The sequence below is a fragment of the Rhinichthys klamathensis genome, unplaced genomic scaffold (genome assembly GCF_029890125.1).
Source record: "Rhinichthys klamathensis goyatoka isolate OS25496 unplaced genomic scaffold, OSU_Roscu_1.1 h1tg000281l_1, whole genome shotgun sequence".
Taxonomy (NCBI): domain Eukaryota; kingdom Metazoa; phylum Chordata; class Actinopteri; order Cypriniformes; family Leuciscidae; genus Rhinichthys; species Rhinichthys klamathensis.
In genome coordinates this window covers 3350732-3370910 of record NW_026606800.1, presented here as the reverse complement: position 1 = coordinate 3370910, position 20179 = coordinate 3350732, and the positions used below count along the sequence as shown (strand labels likewise).

Genomic DNA, 20179 nt, shown 5'->3' with positions numbered 1-20179 from the left:
TTATCAAGCGACGAGAATACTTTTTGTGCGCAAAAAACAAACAAAAATAACGACTTTATTCAACTATTACTTTCCTTCTCTGTGGGCCGTGAGATTTCACGTAGTGTAAATGCGCAGTGCTTTTGTGTTTTGCACGTCACACGTAGGCTCACTATTGGCCGACGCTGGTCATGTGTAATGTACGTACAACCTAGAAGCACTGCGCAGTTTCACTACGTGAAATCTGGAGGCCCACAGAGAAGGAAAGGAATAGTTGAATAAAGTCGTTATTTTGGTTTGTTTTTTTGCGCACAAAAAGTATTCTCGTCGCTTGATAAACTTAAGATTGAGCCACTGTAGTCACTTGGACTATTTTAACAATGTCTTTCATAACTTTTCTGGGCCGGCCAGTTTCGATCCCTTTAGAAGCCTATGGAGGAGTGATCCAGCTCTCAGATTTAATCAGAAATATCTTAATTTGTGTTCCGAAGATGAACGAAAGTCTTACGGGGTTGGAACAACATGAGCGTGAGTAATTACTGACAAAATTTTCATTTTGGGGTGAACTAACCCTTTAATAGTTCAAATGACAGCTAAACAATCTGTTACCTTAAATTATATGTTTTTCTCTGTAAAGCTGCTTTGAAACAATCCATTGTTAAAAGCGCTATATAAATGAAGATGACTTGACTTGACTTGACTAAACTCATAGTTTTTTCCTTATACACGTACCTGGTCACATTGTAAACGACTGTATTTTCTTGTTGAATATCTTGTTTAAATGCATCACATTATGATAGTAAAATGGGTTACAAATGCTTTTTTGATGTTGATTTAAACCTTTCAGAAGTCCCTTATCAACACATGTTGGAACAAATGAAGTATTTCCTAAACACTCTGCAGCGTGTTTTGAATAATTAAAGACATACACAGAACATAAGCAGTGAAAGTCAAACTAGCGCTTTGGTTTCAGTCAGATGTTTCAGGCACATTTAGCAAAGAGACTTCAAATGCAGTGGCACACATCCTGAGCTCTGAATTTTCCTTCAGATATCTTTGAAAGAAAAACACAATCATCCACCACGTCCCTCCAAGGCATTTCTTGGACTTGTTTCTGAATGGAGCAACTGACTGAGTGTAATTTATGGGTGTCATCAGAAGATACATGCTTGGCTTGAATTATAATACAGTCGTTCAAAAGAACAATGATGGATTAATATTGTGTTTGTTTTACGTAAATCCTTGCTTTTATGACACATTATAATGGCTATTTAATGGCAGTGTGTTGGGCCTGTGTTAATGCCAGTGTGCTGAGCAGATCTTTAATGGAATCGATCTTTAGTCACTGTGGCATTTTCAGACCGACGCTCATAATGATCCGACTCCCTGGGGTCTGTGCTAGTTTTTGTTAATCTATGCTGATCAAATGCTGAATTGCTCAAGTACGACGTGTTTGTAGCGTCCACGTCACTTGGAGTATTTCGTGTAAAGAAAATACGGCATTGACAGGTGAAATCATTGGATTCAAATAGCCTGCAGTCACAGTTTCGCAAATCAGACGCGCATCAATCAAAGAGCTTTTCGATTCCCCTGCTGGAGGTTTTCAGCAAATTACATGGTGCGGTTTTCCAGATGAGACTCGGTCACCTTATTAAAAGATTTCCACAGGTCATTTTAGAAGGGCATTTTTATTGTGGCACCAGACATTTCTTTAAAAATGCTGTGAAAACAGATAACAATTTAAAATAAGTGTTTTCTATTGAATATATTTGACAATTTTAAATGTGATGCAAAGCTGAATTTTCAGCATCATTACTCCAGTCTTCAGTGTCACACGATCCATCAGAAATCATTTTAATATGATGATTTGCTGCTCAGGAAACTGCTTGTTTTTTCAGGATTCTTTGATGATGAAATAAAAATATTTTAACTTAACTGACTGTCACTATTGATCAGTTTAATGCATCGTTGCTGAATAAAAGTATTAATTTCTTTATCAAAAACTATACTAACCCCAAACTTTTGAAAGTTAGTAATAAATGGATGGATGGATGAACCATGAACCTAAATATGCATTATTAAATAAATATTGAAAAAATATATAGTCCTTAGGAGTAAAAGAGCGTCTGATTTTTTCTGTACTGCAGAACATGACCATTCAAGTTGTAATCGTTATCAAGAAAAAGGCATGCATTTTCCTTCAAGTTATCCTTTATTTCCCCCATTTCTTTTTGTTCTTGTTATACCAAAGAAACGTGTCTTGGTATATAACGGACAAAATAAATGTTCTAAATTAATTCAGTGGAAAAGTCGAAGACTTGCACGTGAGCTCCGCAATGGTGGAAGTGAAGGGAAAAGTTTGAAAGACAGAGAGCGATGGCACCAGAAAGCGATGCAGGAAGTTGACAGCGAGAGCAGAGATGAAAGGCAGAAAGAGCTAATGTGTACATGCACAATTAATGAGGAGGAATTTGAGATCAGAGGAGACACTGTGAGAGGAGCAAAAATGGAAAAAGTGACACATGAGAAAGCGAGAGACAAAGGAAAGAAAGCACACGTTGGTTAAATATAGAGGCAGCTCAGTAATGAACAGAGAGCTGGAGAGGTTTATGTGAGGTGATTGGTCGTTATACTGATTGATTTGTGTGTGTGCTTCTCTGCAGGATCTGCATAAACAGTTGGAGGAGGTGACCAAGGACACGGAGATTGTGGAAATCAGGCAGAGGGAGGCGGAGTGTGAGCTGGAGGCGTCCAGAGACCGAGTGCAACAGCAGGCCACCGAGATCCTGCTCAAAGCCAGTGAGATATATGAGCACGCTCTCCCATCACCTCACAGTCCACTGTTTAATCGCACTCCACTCGGCTTCATTGATTCATCCTTCTATATTGCTTCAGGCTACTAATCCATTACCAGCAACATGCACAGCAGGCCTGTGCTCCATTCAGAATGAAATGCAATGAAGTGCCTTCAAGTTCAAACTAAACTCCTCGGTGTGAATTAAATTTGAATTAAGGGAAGCAAACAGGATACAGAATATTGTAATTCAAATTAAAAAATGAAAGTCATTTGAAGTATAATTAAATGAAATTCATATAGGTTAGCTGTTGTTTGTATATTTTTTCTTAACACATGCATTTTTTATGCATGTATTTTGTAACCATTACTATTGTTATTGGCAGTGTTGGGTAAGTTGCTCTAAAAAAAGGAATTAATTACTAGCTACTAATTACATCTTCAACAGAGTAATTTGATTACTGCATTACTTCATTACTAATTACTTTCTAAATTCTAAAAAATTATGTTAAAATAATTATTTTGAGGTTCAAATCTTATTATTATTAATAGATTTTAACCTAGTTATTTTAACCCTTGCATTTCTAAAAAATTATTTGTATTATTATTATTAATAATAATAATAATAATTACAATTATTACAATAATTCACTTTTTAGGTTAAAAACTATTAAGACCTGATTCAGTTTATATATATATATATATATATATATATATATTTATTTTATAATTTTTGTATTTCAGAACTTAGATTTTAGATTCATACAATATTTACAATTATTTTAGCCCATGCATTTCAAAAAATGTTTTGTAATATTAATAGTAATTATAATTATTATTATTAGTAGTAGTAAAACTATTTTTTGAAGTCAAAATCTATTGTAACTTCACAAATAAGACCTGATTCTGATTTTATTTGTATTTATCTATTTATCTTTATAATTTGCTATATTCAAACCTAAACAGTTGATTGGCTAAGTAAGAAGAAAAGCCTAAACTAATTATCATAATATATTTTTGAGTAAAAGCTTAACTGGATTTAGTCATCAACGTGTCAAATTAGTCCCACTGCTCCATTAGCTGTTGTTGTTGACAGAAAAGTTCGGGGTTACGGATCAGCCCCTGGTATCCTGGCAACAACAGATGTGTGTCCTGTGTTCATCACCCACATTCTGGAATGTTCCCTGAGGGAGGCAGAACCCAGCTGGGCCTGTCACACCTAAATGCCAAACAGACTTCTGATCCTCTATCTGAGAGAAACAATAGGGTTTGAATCGCTCAACTCGCACTCTGTATTTGTGTTTAGTGTAATTACAGTGAGAATGTGCTTTCTGCATGCCATTAATGGATTTAACATGAAGAAGAAGCCGTTTTCTGAGATCTTTATCCAGGCGTGAACTCGGGTATGCATTGACCACCAGGCCATATCACTATCAAGTGCATTTCTTTTTAAATGGTGAAATAAAGTGCAGATATCCCCCAATCCCCCAATGCAATGCACCAAACTTGACCGTCCATTTCCAGTTTGACAAATGAACTGAAAGCAAAAACATCCTCAAGTTTTACTCTTTCTTGCAGTGTTATTTTATATATAATAGCATAGTATTATTTAGAAACTTTTATAGTATTTATATTTTTAATTATTTATATTTTATTTTTATGCTTTTAGTTTTCATTTTAGATTTAGTAATTTTGTTATGTGATTTTCTTCTTTTTTTTCTTTTTTTACATATTTATATTCAGCTTTTAATATTTTTTTTTTATTTCAGTTTTAGTAATCTTAGTACTTAAACCTAAACAAAAATGAGAAATGTTGCCTTGGAAACTTGCTGAAATAAATGTTTCTTTATTTTTATTTAATCTAATCTTTGCTAAAATGCTTTAGTTTTGATCAAATATTTATATTTTATTTTATTTTCGCTTTATTTCAATTAACAGAAACACGTTTTAAAACTAAAAGATTTAGAAAATAACAACACTGCTTTTTTTCATCGAATATTTATTTTTTTCAGCCTTATTTCAATTAATAAACATTTTTTTTAATCGTTTTAGAAAATAACAACACTGCTTTTTTTATTCATCTTTGGTTGCCAAAAGCTAACACATTTGTACACAAAATTGGAGTTTAAAATGCTAAATAACCATTTTTATTGAATGCTGATAATTGAAATTGCTAAATTAAACATGTAGTATAATGTACCATATTTACTGTTCCATGCTGTTTAACATACTATATTTAATAAATACTAGCAATATGTAACATATACTGTGCAGTAAGCAGCACACTAGTATTTCATAGACCAGGGGTGCAAAACTCATGCTGTGTTTACGGCATGTCGTAATTACTATAAATAAAGCTCTGTATGCTTATGAATCGTTCTCGCGGTACTTTGATGTCATACACCGATCAGTCTGCACACCGCCTCTTCAAGTCAAACACACCATGAATCTGCAGTGGTCAGGTGCTACAGCGGCCACATGGTACTAGTCGTAGCTCTCAGAAAATTACATGATTTGACGTTGTAAGTTCAACAAACATGTGAAGGCTATTTACAGTTCAGTTTACGTTAATTACGGCATGACGTGTGAACGCACCTTTAGTTCCTGGAGGGCCACAGATTAGTTCCAACACACATACCGGTACTGTACCTGTAGTTTTCAAATAAGCCTGAATGACTTGATTTGCCGGATCAGGTGCATTAGAGGGTGTGTTCACACTTGTAGTTCGGTTCGCTTGGTTCGTTTGGTCTAGACCAAAAAAAAAACATTTAGTCCTGGTCCACTTAAGAGTTCACATTGGCATTTTAACACCGAACCTAAAGATACCAAACTTAAAGGCATAGGGATTTGTTCACAGCCTGATTGGTCTGCTTTTCTTACGTAAATTTCGTGACGGAACTCACCGAACATCCAAAACAATGCTGTGTGCTGGGCTAAATGGGCTGGTTGTATGTGCGTAGCCTACATATGATGGCATTTTGACCAGTTGAGAACTCGTGAAGAGCTTATAAAATGTGTAAAGAAGTCGAAACAGCGGAAGGAATCTCTCCGTCACACACAAATGAAGATCTGCTGCGAGGAGACGCGGTTCTGATCCTGTACTGAACTGCGATGGGCAACATTGCGACTACGACGTGAAAAAACAGGTGCGCTTGAGCATTCTGTCCCATTTTAGGGTCACATCTTGTGAGATCATGTCCCCCTTTTGGTTCATTTACTTGCCTTTGGTCTGTGTTGCATTCATATTTCATTCGAACCACAACAGAGTTTGTTTGGAAGCGGACCGAGACCCATTTTTTCAGCAGTTTCAGTCCGCAGGATTCGAATGGCAGCAGTCACGCTTATTTAAATGAACCGCACTAACAGACCAATCGCACCAGGGTTTGTTTTAATCCAAGCAAACATGCCAAGTGTGAACACCTCTTTAAAGGAGCATTGCGGAAGTTCTGAAATTTCTTACCGTTACTGACACCAGTGGCCGTTAGAGAAACTGCAGCCAGTCTCATGCTCGTTCTCGGTGCACACGCTCGTTGGCTGCACTAGATAAGGCTCTTTTTTTTTTTTTTTTTACTTACGAGGAGTTTCCGTGAGTGTCTGGATTGTGCTGGAGGCTGGTCGCTTCTTTCCGTCCGCAGAGTCCATTTGAAACACTACTGCTAGCGATTGCCGCCCAAGTAGACGAGAACGCGCATGACGTCACATTTTGTGAATTTTCACGCCAATTCGGATCCGACTCCTCCACACACAATTGAGCCTACAGGCTGATAGAGGCAACCGTGGTGGACAGTCAAGGTGTCATTCTTTCTATTACATTATGGTTTGCTCATAAATGTACAAATGAAGACTCTATCTTAAAGATTTTTTGAAGTAAAAACCTACTCATAGCCCCTTTAACTAGGGTTGGAACTAAACTCTGCAGGGCTGTGGAGTTTTGCACCCCTGCCATAGACGAACCATCAAGCCATTGCAGAGTAAGCAAACATCACTGGTGATAGTTAAAGTCTATGTGCTGTGTTCAGATTCACAGTATTGGCAGTTAGAAAGGATCTTTGACTGTCTGCCCTCTAAGGGGTATTTCTCCCATCTGCGTTAGATGACATTCAAAGCATTGACCCTCTTGTACAGCTCTATCTCCAGCTTTCTCTCTGCTGTCCAGGTCAGATCGGAAGCCTGCAGGCCACTCAGATGACTCACGAGGCGGTCATTCGGGATCTGGAATCGGAAAAGTCTCGTCTGAAGGACAAGGTGTTACGTCTGGAGGAGGAAAGAGGGGCATTGCTGAACAAATGTCAGACGCTGGACGAGAGGCAGAGACAGCAGGTCGTCTCCCTGGAGAAGGTACGGATCAATTCGATGCAGTTTGCTGAATATGGATTCGTTTAGACCCGCTTAGAGTGTTTGGACACTTTCTGGTTGTCAGACATCACAAGCATGATACTAGCTGGATTTATACAGCAAAAAATGGCTCAGAAAAGGGAAGTCAAGAAAAGCTCTTGCAGCATTTTATGCAGATGCCACTTGGTTTGATGTTTTATATCTAATGCAATGACATTTTTAAGTGTCCAAATATGTTTTGAGGGCATGATTTGTGTTGCACCACAAGATCTTGAAGCGTAGTTGGTGTGTGTAGGAGGAAAAACAGCTCAAGTTTGCAGAATCTGTCTGTAAGTAGCTCAAACATCAATCTTCTGCAGTAACATTTATTTCACATGAGTTCCTCTGAGACATCATTAGTTTTATGTTTAAAGCATATACAAGCCCATCTCTCGTGTTAAACACTAGCTGCTTTATCACAGCTAAATCCAGACCTCCATATTTAATTCAAAATTCACTGCAAGACTTCAGAAAATATGTCTCTTTGTGGACGGTTGGTTTGATTGAATGGGAATTCTTATTTCTCAGTGGTTTTACTCAGCCCTGCAATCATTTTTCTTTTGCGGAGACAGCATGGCTATTTATTTGACTCGCTACAGTATGGCATTTCGTGCTGTTTTCACGCAACAATCTGCTCTAGCAGTTTGGCTTTTTGGCTGTCCTGTCGTATTTGGGTTTTGATTCATTATTAATACGTTGAGAGCCCCAATAAACAGATTGTGGGAATGTGGGCTTGTTTTTGCTCCTGAAATATCCCTCTCAGCAGTTTTAGAAATAGACTTTGGGAAACTTTTAAAAGAGCCATGGTGCAGTTCCTCGTGTGACGCGTTGCAATTACATCCCCCTTCTCTCTTCCCATAGCTTACGGTCATTCTCCCTTATTTTTGTCTATTAAATGAAAGTTTCTCAGAAAAAAAAGATACAAAAACTGTCACTGGGGCGGTACTCTTTTGGAAGGTACACCTTTGTACCTAAAGAGTGCATATTAATACCTCAAAGGTGCAAATTTGGTACCAAAAGTGTACATATTAGAAGCTTTTTAAAGGGTATCGTCCTAGTGAGAGCTTTTGTACCATTTTGTCTGAGAATGAACAATGAAATTAAGAATAAACAACTTCACAAAAGGTAATACAGGGCTCCAGACTAACTTTTCCACTGGTTGCACTGGTGCTACCAACTTTCTCAGTTGGTCGCACCAGCATAGGATTTGGTCGCACCTTTTTTTTTTTTGCTACATGCCATGGGATTAATCAATGCATGCTGATGAATAGTGGTCTTAGTCTGCGTACTACGGTGGCCGAGAGAGCTCAACGCGCTGCAACTGAAGCAACTGAACACATGCAAATGGAAAAAAATGCGTGCAAATTAAAAAAACATCATCAATCAGTTTCACAACACACGTGTGCTCCAAATACAGAAACGTGCTGCAAAAGTTCACAACACAACCAAATACAGAATTGCGCTGCAAATAACACATACCACAACGGAAATGTTTCCAGGGGAACCAAATAAGTGACGAACCCGGCTGGGACGTGCTTATTGCTCGTGAGCTTCCCTATGTCATACTCATTTCGAAGGGCAGACGGTCAACACAAATATTGATCTTGACATTGTTAGCCTCTTGTCTTTTTTACATGTCGTACACTGTACATTTAACTTACACTTATTATGACTTAATTCCTAATTGGCGTGTTTCACCATCAGTGTGCAACCCTGTAATACGTCTAAATGTCTTGTTACACTACTCTTCAAGATTTGGGGTTTGGTAAGATTTTTTTAATGTTGTTGTTGTTGTTTTACATTAAAGAGATAGTTCACCCGAAAAAGAAAATTCTGTCATGAATTACCAATATTCCAATATAGTTCCAAATCCGTAAGACTTTCGTTAATCTTCGGAACACAAATAAAGATCTTTTTGATGAAATCTGACTTGAGAAATTTCTGTCCCTCCACTTCCAATTTGACGCTTCAAAAAGTTCATAAAGAGATACTAATCCATATGAATTGAGCAGTTTAGTCCAAATTGTCTGAAGAGACTCGATCGCTTTATTTGATGAACAGATTTAATTTAGGCTTTTATTCACAATATAAAAATGATATATATAATATTCAGTTGTTAAAATGTATTGATTGAAATAAATTTGATTTATTGATAATAAATATATAAACCTGATTAGTGTATTTAGAAGGCATTCAGTTTATTAGAACTATTAAATTATGATCAGTTTCATGTTTTATTTAGGTATGACTGACAAATATGCATCACATTAAGTTTGTTAATGTTATAACTATGTCATCCAAAATGGAAAGAAATGTTATATGCAATTAAAATACAAAAAAAAAAAAGAAAAAAAAAAAAGTCCTTCGGATGAGACGTTACACCGAGGTCCTGACTCTCTGTGGTCATTAAAAATCCCTGGATGTCTTTTGAAACGAGTAGGGGTGTAACCCCGGCATCCTGGCCAAATTTGCCCAATGGCCTCTGTCCATCATGGCCTCCTAATCATCCCCATATACTGATTGGCTTCATCACTGTCTCCTCTCCACCAGTAAGCTGGTGTGTGGTGGGCGTTCTGGCGCATCATCCTGGTGGTGGTTGAGGAGATTCCCCCTTCCATGTAAAGCACTTTGAGTTCCCAGAAAAGCACTATATAAATGTAACAAATTATTATCATTATTAAATCTTGAGGTCAACATAAATCTTTAATAAAGACTCCCATCCCCCGTTTCACTCCGTTCCGTTCACTCTGTTCCTTCCTTCTAGCTGTTTTGGAAACGTGGGAATGTGTGAACATTAGCCTCATAAACACTTCAGATCAGGGTCTAATTTCAGCTCTTCCGTAAGACCAACTGGTCAAATTTGCAAATATGTATATGTAGAATATATGAAGAATGCGTTGGAAGCATCATGTCTTATCGGTCTGCTGCTGTGTGCTTGAATTTCAGGATAATTCCTCTTTGAAAAGGTTTCATCAATCTTTCTCTCAGTTACTTTCTGTCGCCCACATCACAGTTTGTTTGCAGCACGGCCTTGAGTTAGGTGTTACTATGACAACACTCACTAAATAGAGCGGGAAAGCATTGTGGAGTGATTCCCTTTGCCAACACTTCTGCTGGTCTTATAATAGGAAGTTTATTTTCTTGCAGGCAGTTGCCTCACAGTGTCAGTGTGGGCTTTTTCAGTTTTCACTGTTATACTTTTAGATTGGATTCATGACATTTCTGAACAAGAGGCAGTCTGAGTGTCTCTTATTGAGACCACTTGTTCCCTTTTCATAAACCGTACTCGAACTTTCACAGACTGTCCTGTAGTATTTGTATCCTGTTTATTCTTATTAATGTGAAAAGAGCCTTATAGTACTGATGTGTACTGATTTTTTTTTTTATTACGCGGCTCTGTGCAATACTTGATTCTGATTGGTCAATCGCGCCATCCAGCGGTATGTTGTTCCCCGATAACAACCAGTAAAAACAGATAACACAGTCTCATCCGGGTTATTGAAGTCGCCGCTTTACGCTTGCTAGGAATGGTTTTTCTTCGTGGAAGTTTTGCGTTTGGTGAGCTAATAAAATATTAAAACTCAAATCAATATTTTATGAACAGTTATTTAAAGCTCCAGTCTGTAACTTCCTCTTTGTCGCCATCTGTCTGTTCGAAATCTGTAACTGCAGTGATTCGCGGAATTATCATCTTTACGTGGGTTGTAAATCGGCATGAAACAGCGCGGATGAACACAGTGCTTTGAGGCGAGTGCTGCTGTCAGTCACCGCGCTGTGTGGATACTGTCATACAGAATCACAGATTCACTTTTTGAAAGTTTGACCAACAAAAGAATTTTCATAAGAAAATGTCTTCTGAACAAGTAAGTAACATCCATTTTTGTTCTGGCCAACTAAGGGGGAAAAAGCATTCGACATGATAAGCTTCGTTAGATTTAATCAACGCGATTTACAGCAACCGTGCAAATTATAGCCTACTTTGTTCTCAAATTCATGTTAACAACATCACATCAGCATAGCGTGACTAATGTTAAATTTAATGTGTTTTATGGTTACCTGTGTAGTTCAGAATTCATATTCTCCATAATAGCAAAACGAGAAAGGCACAACAAAGGAAACTCCATAACTGTGTGAATTAAGAAAACGTACTGTTACACGATTGAACTATTGAAATGTCTTACTTGTTCAGCAGAAAAAAGCCGTCTCTTCTTCCGTTTTGAACCCCTTCAAAACACGGAGTTCACGCACTTTTCAAAAGCCCCGCCGATGTTTAAATCCTTGTGTTCGCATGAGACGGTTTCTTTCTCTTTCTCTAGCCACCTTAAATCCGAAGTACGAAGTCTTTTGGGTTTTATAACTGCTGAATCTCCAGTTGACACTGATGATTGTTGTTTGGATCTTTCTGGATGCCATAAGTTTAATCATGTAAAGTGCTGCGAGAAAAGCCTATACATCTAAACATCTCGTCACGCGCAGTATAGCCGGCTAGCCGAAACTCCTTCTTTATGTGTACGGGTGTGACGTAATGACGCAAAGACATGCTCGAATTTCCCGCGGAAACCCACCAGTACCACTGGAATTAAAATCATTATTACAAGCTAACCGTTTTGAATCTAGCTATGGCAAGCAGATAGTTTTGACCACTGGCAGAATAAGTTTTTTTTAATATAATTATTTTGGATTATTTTTAACTTAAAAAAGTTACGGACTGGAGCTTTAATTATGTTAACTGGTATCGAGGTCTTTCTCTTTGTTGTTTCATACAAACGCAGCTGCTGCCATTTTGCAACGATTGTTTTGTACAATGTAATGGATAATTTATAAGATAACAAACAGGTACGATTTTAAAATAATGTCATATCTAATCAATATATCTTATCCCCATAATTATGTATGTGGTGAAATACCATGTATACTGTAGTGTACGTGGTAGGACTGTATCCATTAAATGTCCTTCTAGTTTGAACTTGCCGCTTCCTAGCAACTGCTCACTCCAAGGAAGCTTTGCGTATTATATTTACACAGATCAATATTTCATGTCTAATTATTTACTTATGTGGCAAGTAGCCATGTAATAAGCGGGATAATGTACATCCAGCCGGTTCGCGTCGTAGTCCTGATCATCCTTTTGAGGCTTATTCTGCAATAACAACCGGCTGGATGTACATTATACTTTACATAATATATAATGAGAAGTGTTTATCTAATGTCATCACTTATAAATGCAGTTTCATGAGGAATCAACATTTCCTTTGAGAACTCAAAGGTTCCTTACATTTATTGAAACCAAACAGCAAAAACAACTCAAAAAATCAAAAACATCAACACAGTACAGTAGCATTATATGTTTCCCAATGTTGAATAAAGAAGCAACTTGCATTAAAAAACTAATTGTCATTAAAGGCTATGCATTTCAATCTATCTTTTTGCTGTTTATGTTTCAAACTTTTACCTCATGTAACTATTATTAAATTAATACTTTTATTAGACAAGGACGCATTAAATAGATCAAAAGTGGCAGTAAAAATATTTATAATATCACAGAAGATTTCAATCCCAAATAAATGCAAGAATACATGTTTTCCAACATTGATAATAAGACAAATCAGCATATTAGAATGATTTCTGAAAGATCATGTGACACCTAAGACTGGAATAATGATGCTGAAAATTCAGCTTTGACATCACAGGAATACATCGCTTTTTTTATATATATTATATGTTACAAATATTAAAATTGAAAAAATATATATAATATTTCACACCATAACTGTTTTTACTGTATTTTGATCAAATAAATGCAGCCTTGGTATATAATATTTAATATAATAAATGGAAATAATAAATATTCAGAAACTGTATCACAATTTTAAAAGTGCTAATAAACAAATACAAATGCAACAGATGGACAGTAATGAAATTTGTGTGTTTAGATGCTTTTAAATGTATATACAAATATACTCTATCTCTCTCTCTCTCTCTCTCTCTCTCTCTCTCTCTCTCTCTCTCTCTCTCTCTCTCTCTATATATATATATATATATATATATATATATATAAGCATCAGACCATGTTTTAAATACATTTGTCTTTTAATTTTTCTCAACAGTCACTTCGAGAGGAAAAGCAGATCTATGAGAAGGAGCTCATAAACTTGCGTGTCAGATATGAAGAGGATACCGCTCACTTTAAGGATACCCACAGTCGGGCAGTGGAGGAGCTCTCCAGGAAGCACCGGGCCGCTCTGGAGAACACACAGAGCATCTCCGAGAAAGAGAAGAACCGCCTCCTGTCTGTGAGTGAACTCTGTTACATCGCTGTCAGCTGTGCCCACATACAACTATTTAAACGCTCTCAGCTGTCCTGCCGAAATATCAGCATGACTGCACTTCAGACGTTAGGTTCATACGGAAGATGTAACTCGCTGTCTAGCATCAGTCAGGAGGTGTCACCTTGAGAAAGAACAGGAAGCACCTTTGAGTGCAAGTGGAAGATCAGAGAGAACAATTGTAACAGGTTCGGCATTGGAGAGCTTATGCATTTTTAATCTGGTTTGTCAAATCATTGAGTTTTGAAAAAACACACAATTATTAGTATTTATTTACAAGCACACAAGGATCCAGTCTGTCTGCTGAGATAATAATCAGGTACAGAGATAGATGAACGTTGAGCCAAAATACTGTTTTAGATGTTGTGATACAAAACTATGTTTTATAAACAGATATTTTATTTTGTTTGTTTGTTTGTTCATTATTTAGATAGTTTTCAGTGTTATTGTTAATCTAGAATTGCTAAAAAAAGAATTCGGAAATTGAAATCAAATATAAATATTAGATTAAAATCTTCAATGTAAAAAAAAATACAAATAAAATAACTGAAATAAATTGAAAATAAACATAAAATAAAATAAGTTGAATTTGAAGTGCTAAAATCGAAATACAATAAATTGAAGCTACATACATAATTTTTTTTTACAAAAACACTTTAACTTACTGTAACCTAAAATTAAAATAAAAACAGAAAATATGACAATAAAAGCTCATTCAAAATGTTAATAAATACTATAATATTATATAAATAGTATGAAAATAACACTGGCTAAACTTATTTAAACATTTAAAAAAAAATTTTTTTTTGTAAACACAAATTTGCTGCGAAATGCTTCAGAGTTTGATCAGCAACAAAAGATAGGGAAGTGTATTTTCTTGCTTTATAAAAGTTTTATTTTAGTATCCAAACTATGTTGCTCCACGCATCTTAAATACCAACTGCAACACTAATACTGCTGAATTTACACTGCAAGTCTTAATGCACAGACCTGATCTTTTGACCATATCCGATATTGTGTCCCTCCTGTTTACATTCCCTTTAGACACATCTGGTATCTGATATCTGTGTTTACAATAATCCCCGCCCAAATTATTCTGTTGGTGATTGCTTTACTATGCGACATGGTTGACCCTCTTATCTGGTCTTGAATGGCCATACTAAAATGATTTCATATTTCGCATCAGGTGCCATGATTTATTAAAAGCTGTCAAGGATGTTTGCAGCGCAAAATCTGGCAGAATGGATATAGACCGGAAAATATTGGTAATTTTCTATTGTTATTTTATTAGTGCGGTAAGATTTCATTTATTTGAATGAATTCGAAGGAATTAATGAGAGCGAGATTGTGAGTGTGAATTACCCTGTGCTGAGAAATAGCCTATAATGTAGCTTTCAGTAGCAAAGCTGTTTTATTAAAAAAAGGGTGGAGTTTGAAACCCAGTTTCTATGCCCCTGAATGTGTCTGTTCGCGGGTAATTTCTTAACTATAAAGTTTCCACCCCAGTAAATTTTTTTTTGAATTTTAAGTCAAGTCAAGTCAAGTCACCTTTATTTATATAGCGCTTTTTACAATACAGATTGTATCAAAGCGCTTCACAGTGATAACATGAAAACAATATAACAAAGTTTGTTTCTAAAAGAAATTGCGTCAACGTCCACCTTAAGTAAGGCAGATCAATAATATTATTGAATATTAAATGTCCCCAACTAAGCAAGCCAAAAGCCAAAGCAACAGTGGCAAGGAACCAAAACTCCATCAGGTGACAGAATGGAGAAAAAAACCTTGGGAGAAACCAGGCTCAGTCGGGGGGCCTGGTTTTTAGTGAACCTCAATTTTAGTGAGAACACAAGGCAAGTCTGCTTCATGATACGACATTAAAAAGCTACATGTGTGGCCAAACGTGTCGTCCTCGTCTTATGGTGGCTTGGAATTCAAAGGGGAATCGGATATGCGTGTTTAGACGTAGGTCAGATGTCCAGATATCGGATATGTATCTGATTTAAAACCTCATTTGAAAGTGGCTCAGAACGGATGCTAAAAAGTCGGATCTGGGATTTTTTGTGACAGTGTGAATGCATCTTAACATATCTTACACTTAAATAAATAACTACTAAAGTTGTTTAAAAAAATGCTTCTTTTTGGTCATGTCTTATTTTGCCTATAGGGCATTTAAGTGAACCAGAACTGCCACTTCAAATAAAAAAAAAGCAGGTGCATGATGCCTCTGAAAGGACCAGATCATTTTCTAAAGAACTAGAGAATAAATGTAGTTTGTGGAACTTTAGGAGGTTCTCCAATGTCAACAGGCTGTTTTTAGTGGTCGACTGATATTAATGACCGGTGCTGATATCTTAGAGAGCAGGATGGCCAATGGCTAATATATTTATAATTAATATTAAGTTTACTTTATTAAACCTTTTAAAAGGTTTACTAAATTAAACCTTTTAAAAATCTGAATTCTTATTTAAATCACAGACAAGGCTTAAACATAGTCCTAGACTAAAATGCAAGTTTGAGCTGTTTTAACTGAAAGCAACTTGCACTGACATATCTCAAAATATGTCAGTGCCATTGTTTGGTCTCAAGATGCACACCAGTAATGTTTTTTCTAAGGCACGTTTATAAAATGTACTTAAATGTCCTAATTAAACTAAGGCCTTATCCTGATTTAATCTAAGCCTTGTCTGTGAAACCAGGCCATAGTGTTTGCCTTTTTAGTAGCCTATTAATAATAGAAAAGCAAACGCTATAATACTTTTTCATATACCATTTGCTTTCTTAGTTTAACTGTTCTAACTAAATAGGACTATTAAACAGAGACCGTAAACTAATGAAGATGGAGAATCCGACACATCAGTAAACTTATCGGCCGATACGGATGTTTAAAAAATGGCAAATATCAGCCGCTATAAAGTTAACTTTAGGCCTTTATTAATCAATTAGTTTAAACTGTCATGGTGCTTCACATATAACACTTAACACATACATTATATATAACGGACTTGGCGATATGTAGATCGACCAATAATCATAATCCCTAGCTTTTCTCTACTGATTTTAGTGTGTGAGTGCAGCAACACTAATCCAATAGAGAAACAGAAAGGGAAAGCGCAGGTGCCTCAGCTCCAGGAGGAATAGTGCAGTACCCAGCCCTGCTTCCTTGCCTCGTTTGGCACAACAGTGCAAATTCATCTCACACACACTCTCACCTCCGTCCTGCCTCCATCTCACCCTCTCCACCCTGCTCAAAGTGTCCCAGGCAAGACGCACTCGATCTTCATTGATTTTAACAATGAAAGGCATAACTGTTATTTCACTCATCAACGGAGACAGGTTCGTAAATATCAAACGTAATGACTAAACCGTCTGTTTTGATTTCTCTAGCCCGATAGCATATGAAATGAAAGCCTAGAAAGCGGCACTGAATTGACTCAGTCAGAGCGCAATCTGTCACCCTCCCTCAAAATAGGCAGCTGCCAGCAGCCCGGCACGTCCATATCCATACAGTTCACAACTACTTAATCTTTTTGTAATTATAAATCACACACAACAGATTGTTAGCTAAACTTAGCAGAGCAGCGAGTTATTTCTCTTTCAGAGATTGTCCCAGAGTGTGCGTAAATGTTCAGCTCACTGAAGTCTAATGAGGATGTTGACTAGTGTTTTTGTTTCATAAGAAAAAACAATCCAAGGCACTCGAATATTAGTTTTTAGAAAGATATAAAAAAAACCTTTATTATTTCATGGCATACATTTTAAAAACAGGTGACAAGCAACGGCACACTTACGCATTGTGGCCAGTAAGCCTTCATCAGGGTGTCTAATGCCAAAACAAACAAATGTTAGAAATGCTAACAGGTAGCTTTCTTACTATTGAACCTTTCAGGCTAGATGCTTACACTAGCATCCAAATGCAAGCACTCATTCATACACCGCCGTCGGTGTATGAATGAGTGTATGAATGGGTGAATGTGAGGCAAACTGTAAAGCGCTTTGGTGGCCATTGCGTCTGTGAAAGCGCTATATAAATGCAGTCCATTTACCATTTAGTGTGGTATCCTAATAATGCATATAGTTTCTACATACTCAGTCGTATTTACATTTCCCGTACCTTTAGAATGTAGCATGCATGCTAATGTAATGGATCTAATTTTCTCACTTCTGAAAAGTTCCCTTCACGCTTCCAGAGATTACGCCTGCCCAAAGCCGGCCTGCTCCGCCTTTATCACCTGCTGTCAAACCTGTACAACCCTTCAGCGAACCTTTGTGCCGGTGGACATCGCCCGTGATGCCGCAGCAGCAACCGGTTAATCACATTACTGCTTTGGGCTTATCTCACCGACGCCGTAGCGCCCGCTACTCTCAGAAATGGAAATGTAGTTTGAAAAATTGAGGCGCAGATGAATAATCAATGAGAGTGGCCTCTGTTAGAGTGTGCCGCTGACTCACAGTCTTGTACAGGAGCAGCATGACATCCTATTTTAGAAGAAGCCTAGGGCCCTCTCTCTTTCTCTTCTTTATCTTTCTTTTCCAGAGCGCATTCGGTTTCTAGTGTGCGTCCATAGTGTGTTTGTTTGGTGACTCACTACTCTGATGACAGACCTTGTGGCATTAGAAGAACCTTTATTTTGGAAACCTCCACAGAATAGAGCCCCATGTGTGCGATGTATTTTATATTTTCTGGGAGGGAGATCACAACTGGATTCTACTTAATTTGACATGGATCACAGCATGGATTCATTTTTACCATCTTAACGCATGTCACTGAGGCACGACCGGGACCCTCAAGAGGTGCCATTTGCATATTTGTGTGCCTTGAATTGGGGATGGAGTGAATTATGCACACCTGCCGGCTATACTGAGCGCTCAGCCCATTTGCTCGTCTGTGCTAACCATCAATTTTTTAAACATTGGCGTACTTAAGACCTCTTTCTCCTCAAAGGCCCACGCGCCCACACACGCACAGGATTTTCACTGCTTGTTCTTTTAGGTGATGTGTATATGAATATGCACAGAAATGAAGTGACGTGGGTTTGATTCGTTGTGGACTTTAATCAACATGTGCAAGGAGCTCGCTGCTGCTCTTTATAATGAGCGGGAGAGATTATCTCGTCTCTGTCATCTTTCATTTGTCAACATCTATCGCTCTGCTCTTTCATATCATCCACTTGCTTCTTTTGCTTCTTTTAATATATGTTAGGATATAATTATGCATTGTTCAGAAAGGAAACAAGATTGACAGTTTTAGACTTTAATTTGACGATAGCCTTGCAAATACTGTATATATATTTCAAAGTATCCTATATATAATATATACCCATATATATTTCATATATTCAGCAAGAAAGCATTGTTGACAATTGTGCACAATTTTATTTGAAATAAATGTTTCTATATTTCTAAGTATCCTGAAAATTATGTTTCACGAAATTAAACATTACAACTTCTTTCAGCTTCATGATAAGAAATGTTTCTTGAGAAGCAAATCAGCATATTAGAATGATTTCTGAAGTAATGATGCTGAAAATGCAGCTTTGTCATCATAGGAATTAAAATATTAAAATATAAAACAGTAATTTTTTCACAAGTCAATAGGAGATATTCTAATTTCAATTTTAAATATCTGCAAAACAAAGTTTAATAAAGTGTCTACATTAAGCTGCTCAGGCTTAATTAATTACATATTTTTAATTCTTTGAGTTAGGATGTATAACCAGAATATTTGAGGAATATTAATTCAGTACTACCTTGAAAGCGCAATAATAAGACCCATTGTTTCCTCTGCTCTGACTGTGGTGGGCAGGAAACAATCAAAAATTGCATTTTATTCTGTAAATGTCACAGGATGACTATGATTAGTTTCTGTATTATTATTTTCGATGAGAGGTCTAGAAAGCTGAAGAATCTTATTATGAATAATATATAGTTATTCATTTCTTCTCATGCTTTGTTTTTGCATTGCAAATCTTGTCATCTTATTTCTTCCTACTCCCTGAGACAGATATTAAGTGGATTTCCTAAGGCACTACCCTGACATGTTTGAAATTAAGTTTTCAGACGGTTATGCCTTCAAAATGCCACAGCCTAAAAAAGAATTTTATCATGATTAAAGGAATAGTTCATCCAGTAATGAAACTTCTGGCGTTATTTACTCATCCTCGTGTTGTTTCAATCCTGTATGAGTTTCTTTCCTCGTATGAATTTGGAGCGACATGAGGTTGAGTAAATGACAGAACGTTCACTTTTTGATGAACTATAACTTCAAAATGAGAAGTAATGGTCTAACACATGGCTGTCTTATCTCCAGTAACATAAATTGTTTCACACGTTTGTAAGCAGTCGTCATTTTTAATCAGCATGTTCTGTTGGACTTATAGGAGATGGAGGATCAGTTCGAGAAGGAACGTAACTCTCTAGAGGAACAGAAGAGCCTTTTGCGAGAGGAACTGGACAATATACGAGAGGAGCTCAGTGCCAAACTCAACATGGCCAACAGTGAGGTACGGTAATGTGTGTGCTGAAACCTTCATTTAGGCCATTTATAATCAATAAAACACTGATCATTGACTACGTTTAGACCTACACCAATAATATGATTTTTTTTCCCCCAATAATCAGAGTAAGGACTTAATCACAGTAAGATGTTTACGTGACACAAGTAAACCTGTTCACTCCTGTTCGCATGCAGTTTTCATTATTTTGA

At 36.8% G+C, this 20179-nt stretch overlaps 1 protein-coding gene across 5 annotated transcripts in view; it reads left to right on the top strand.

Moving 5' to 3' along the window:
• Positions 1 to 20179, top strand: part of fam184ab (family with sequence similarity 184 member Ab) — a 163979-nt gene that overhangs the window by 63860 nt on the left and 79940 nt on the right. For all 5 annotated transcript variants that reach the window (XM_056269123.1, XM_056269120.1, XM_056269121.1 and 2 more), the window contains exons 4-7: positions 2643 to 2778; positions 6930 to 7111; positions 13255 to 13440; positions 19854 to 19976. In XM_056269123.1, the coding sequence (XP_056125098.1) occupies positions 2643 to 2778; positions 6930 to 7111; positions 13255 to 13440; positions 19854 to 19976 (627 nt within the window). The remainder of the gene's footprint in view (positions 1 to 2642; positions 2779 to 6929; positions 7112 to 13254; positions 13441 to 19853; positions 19977 to 20179) is intronic.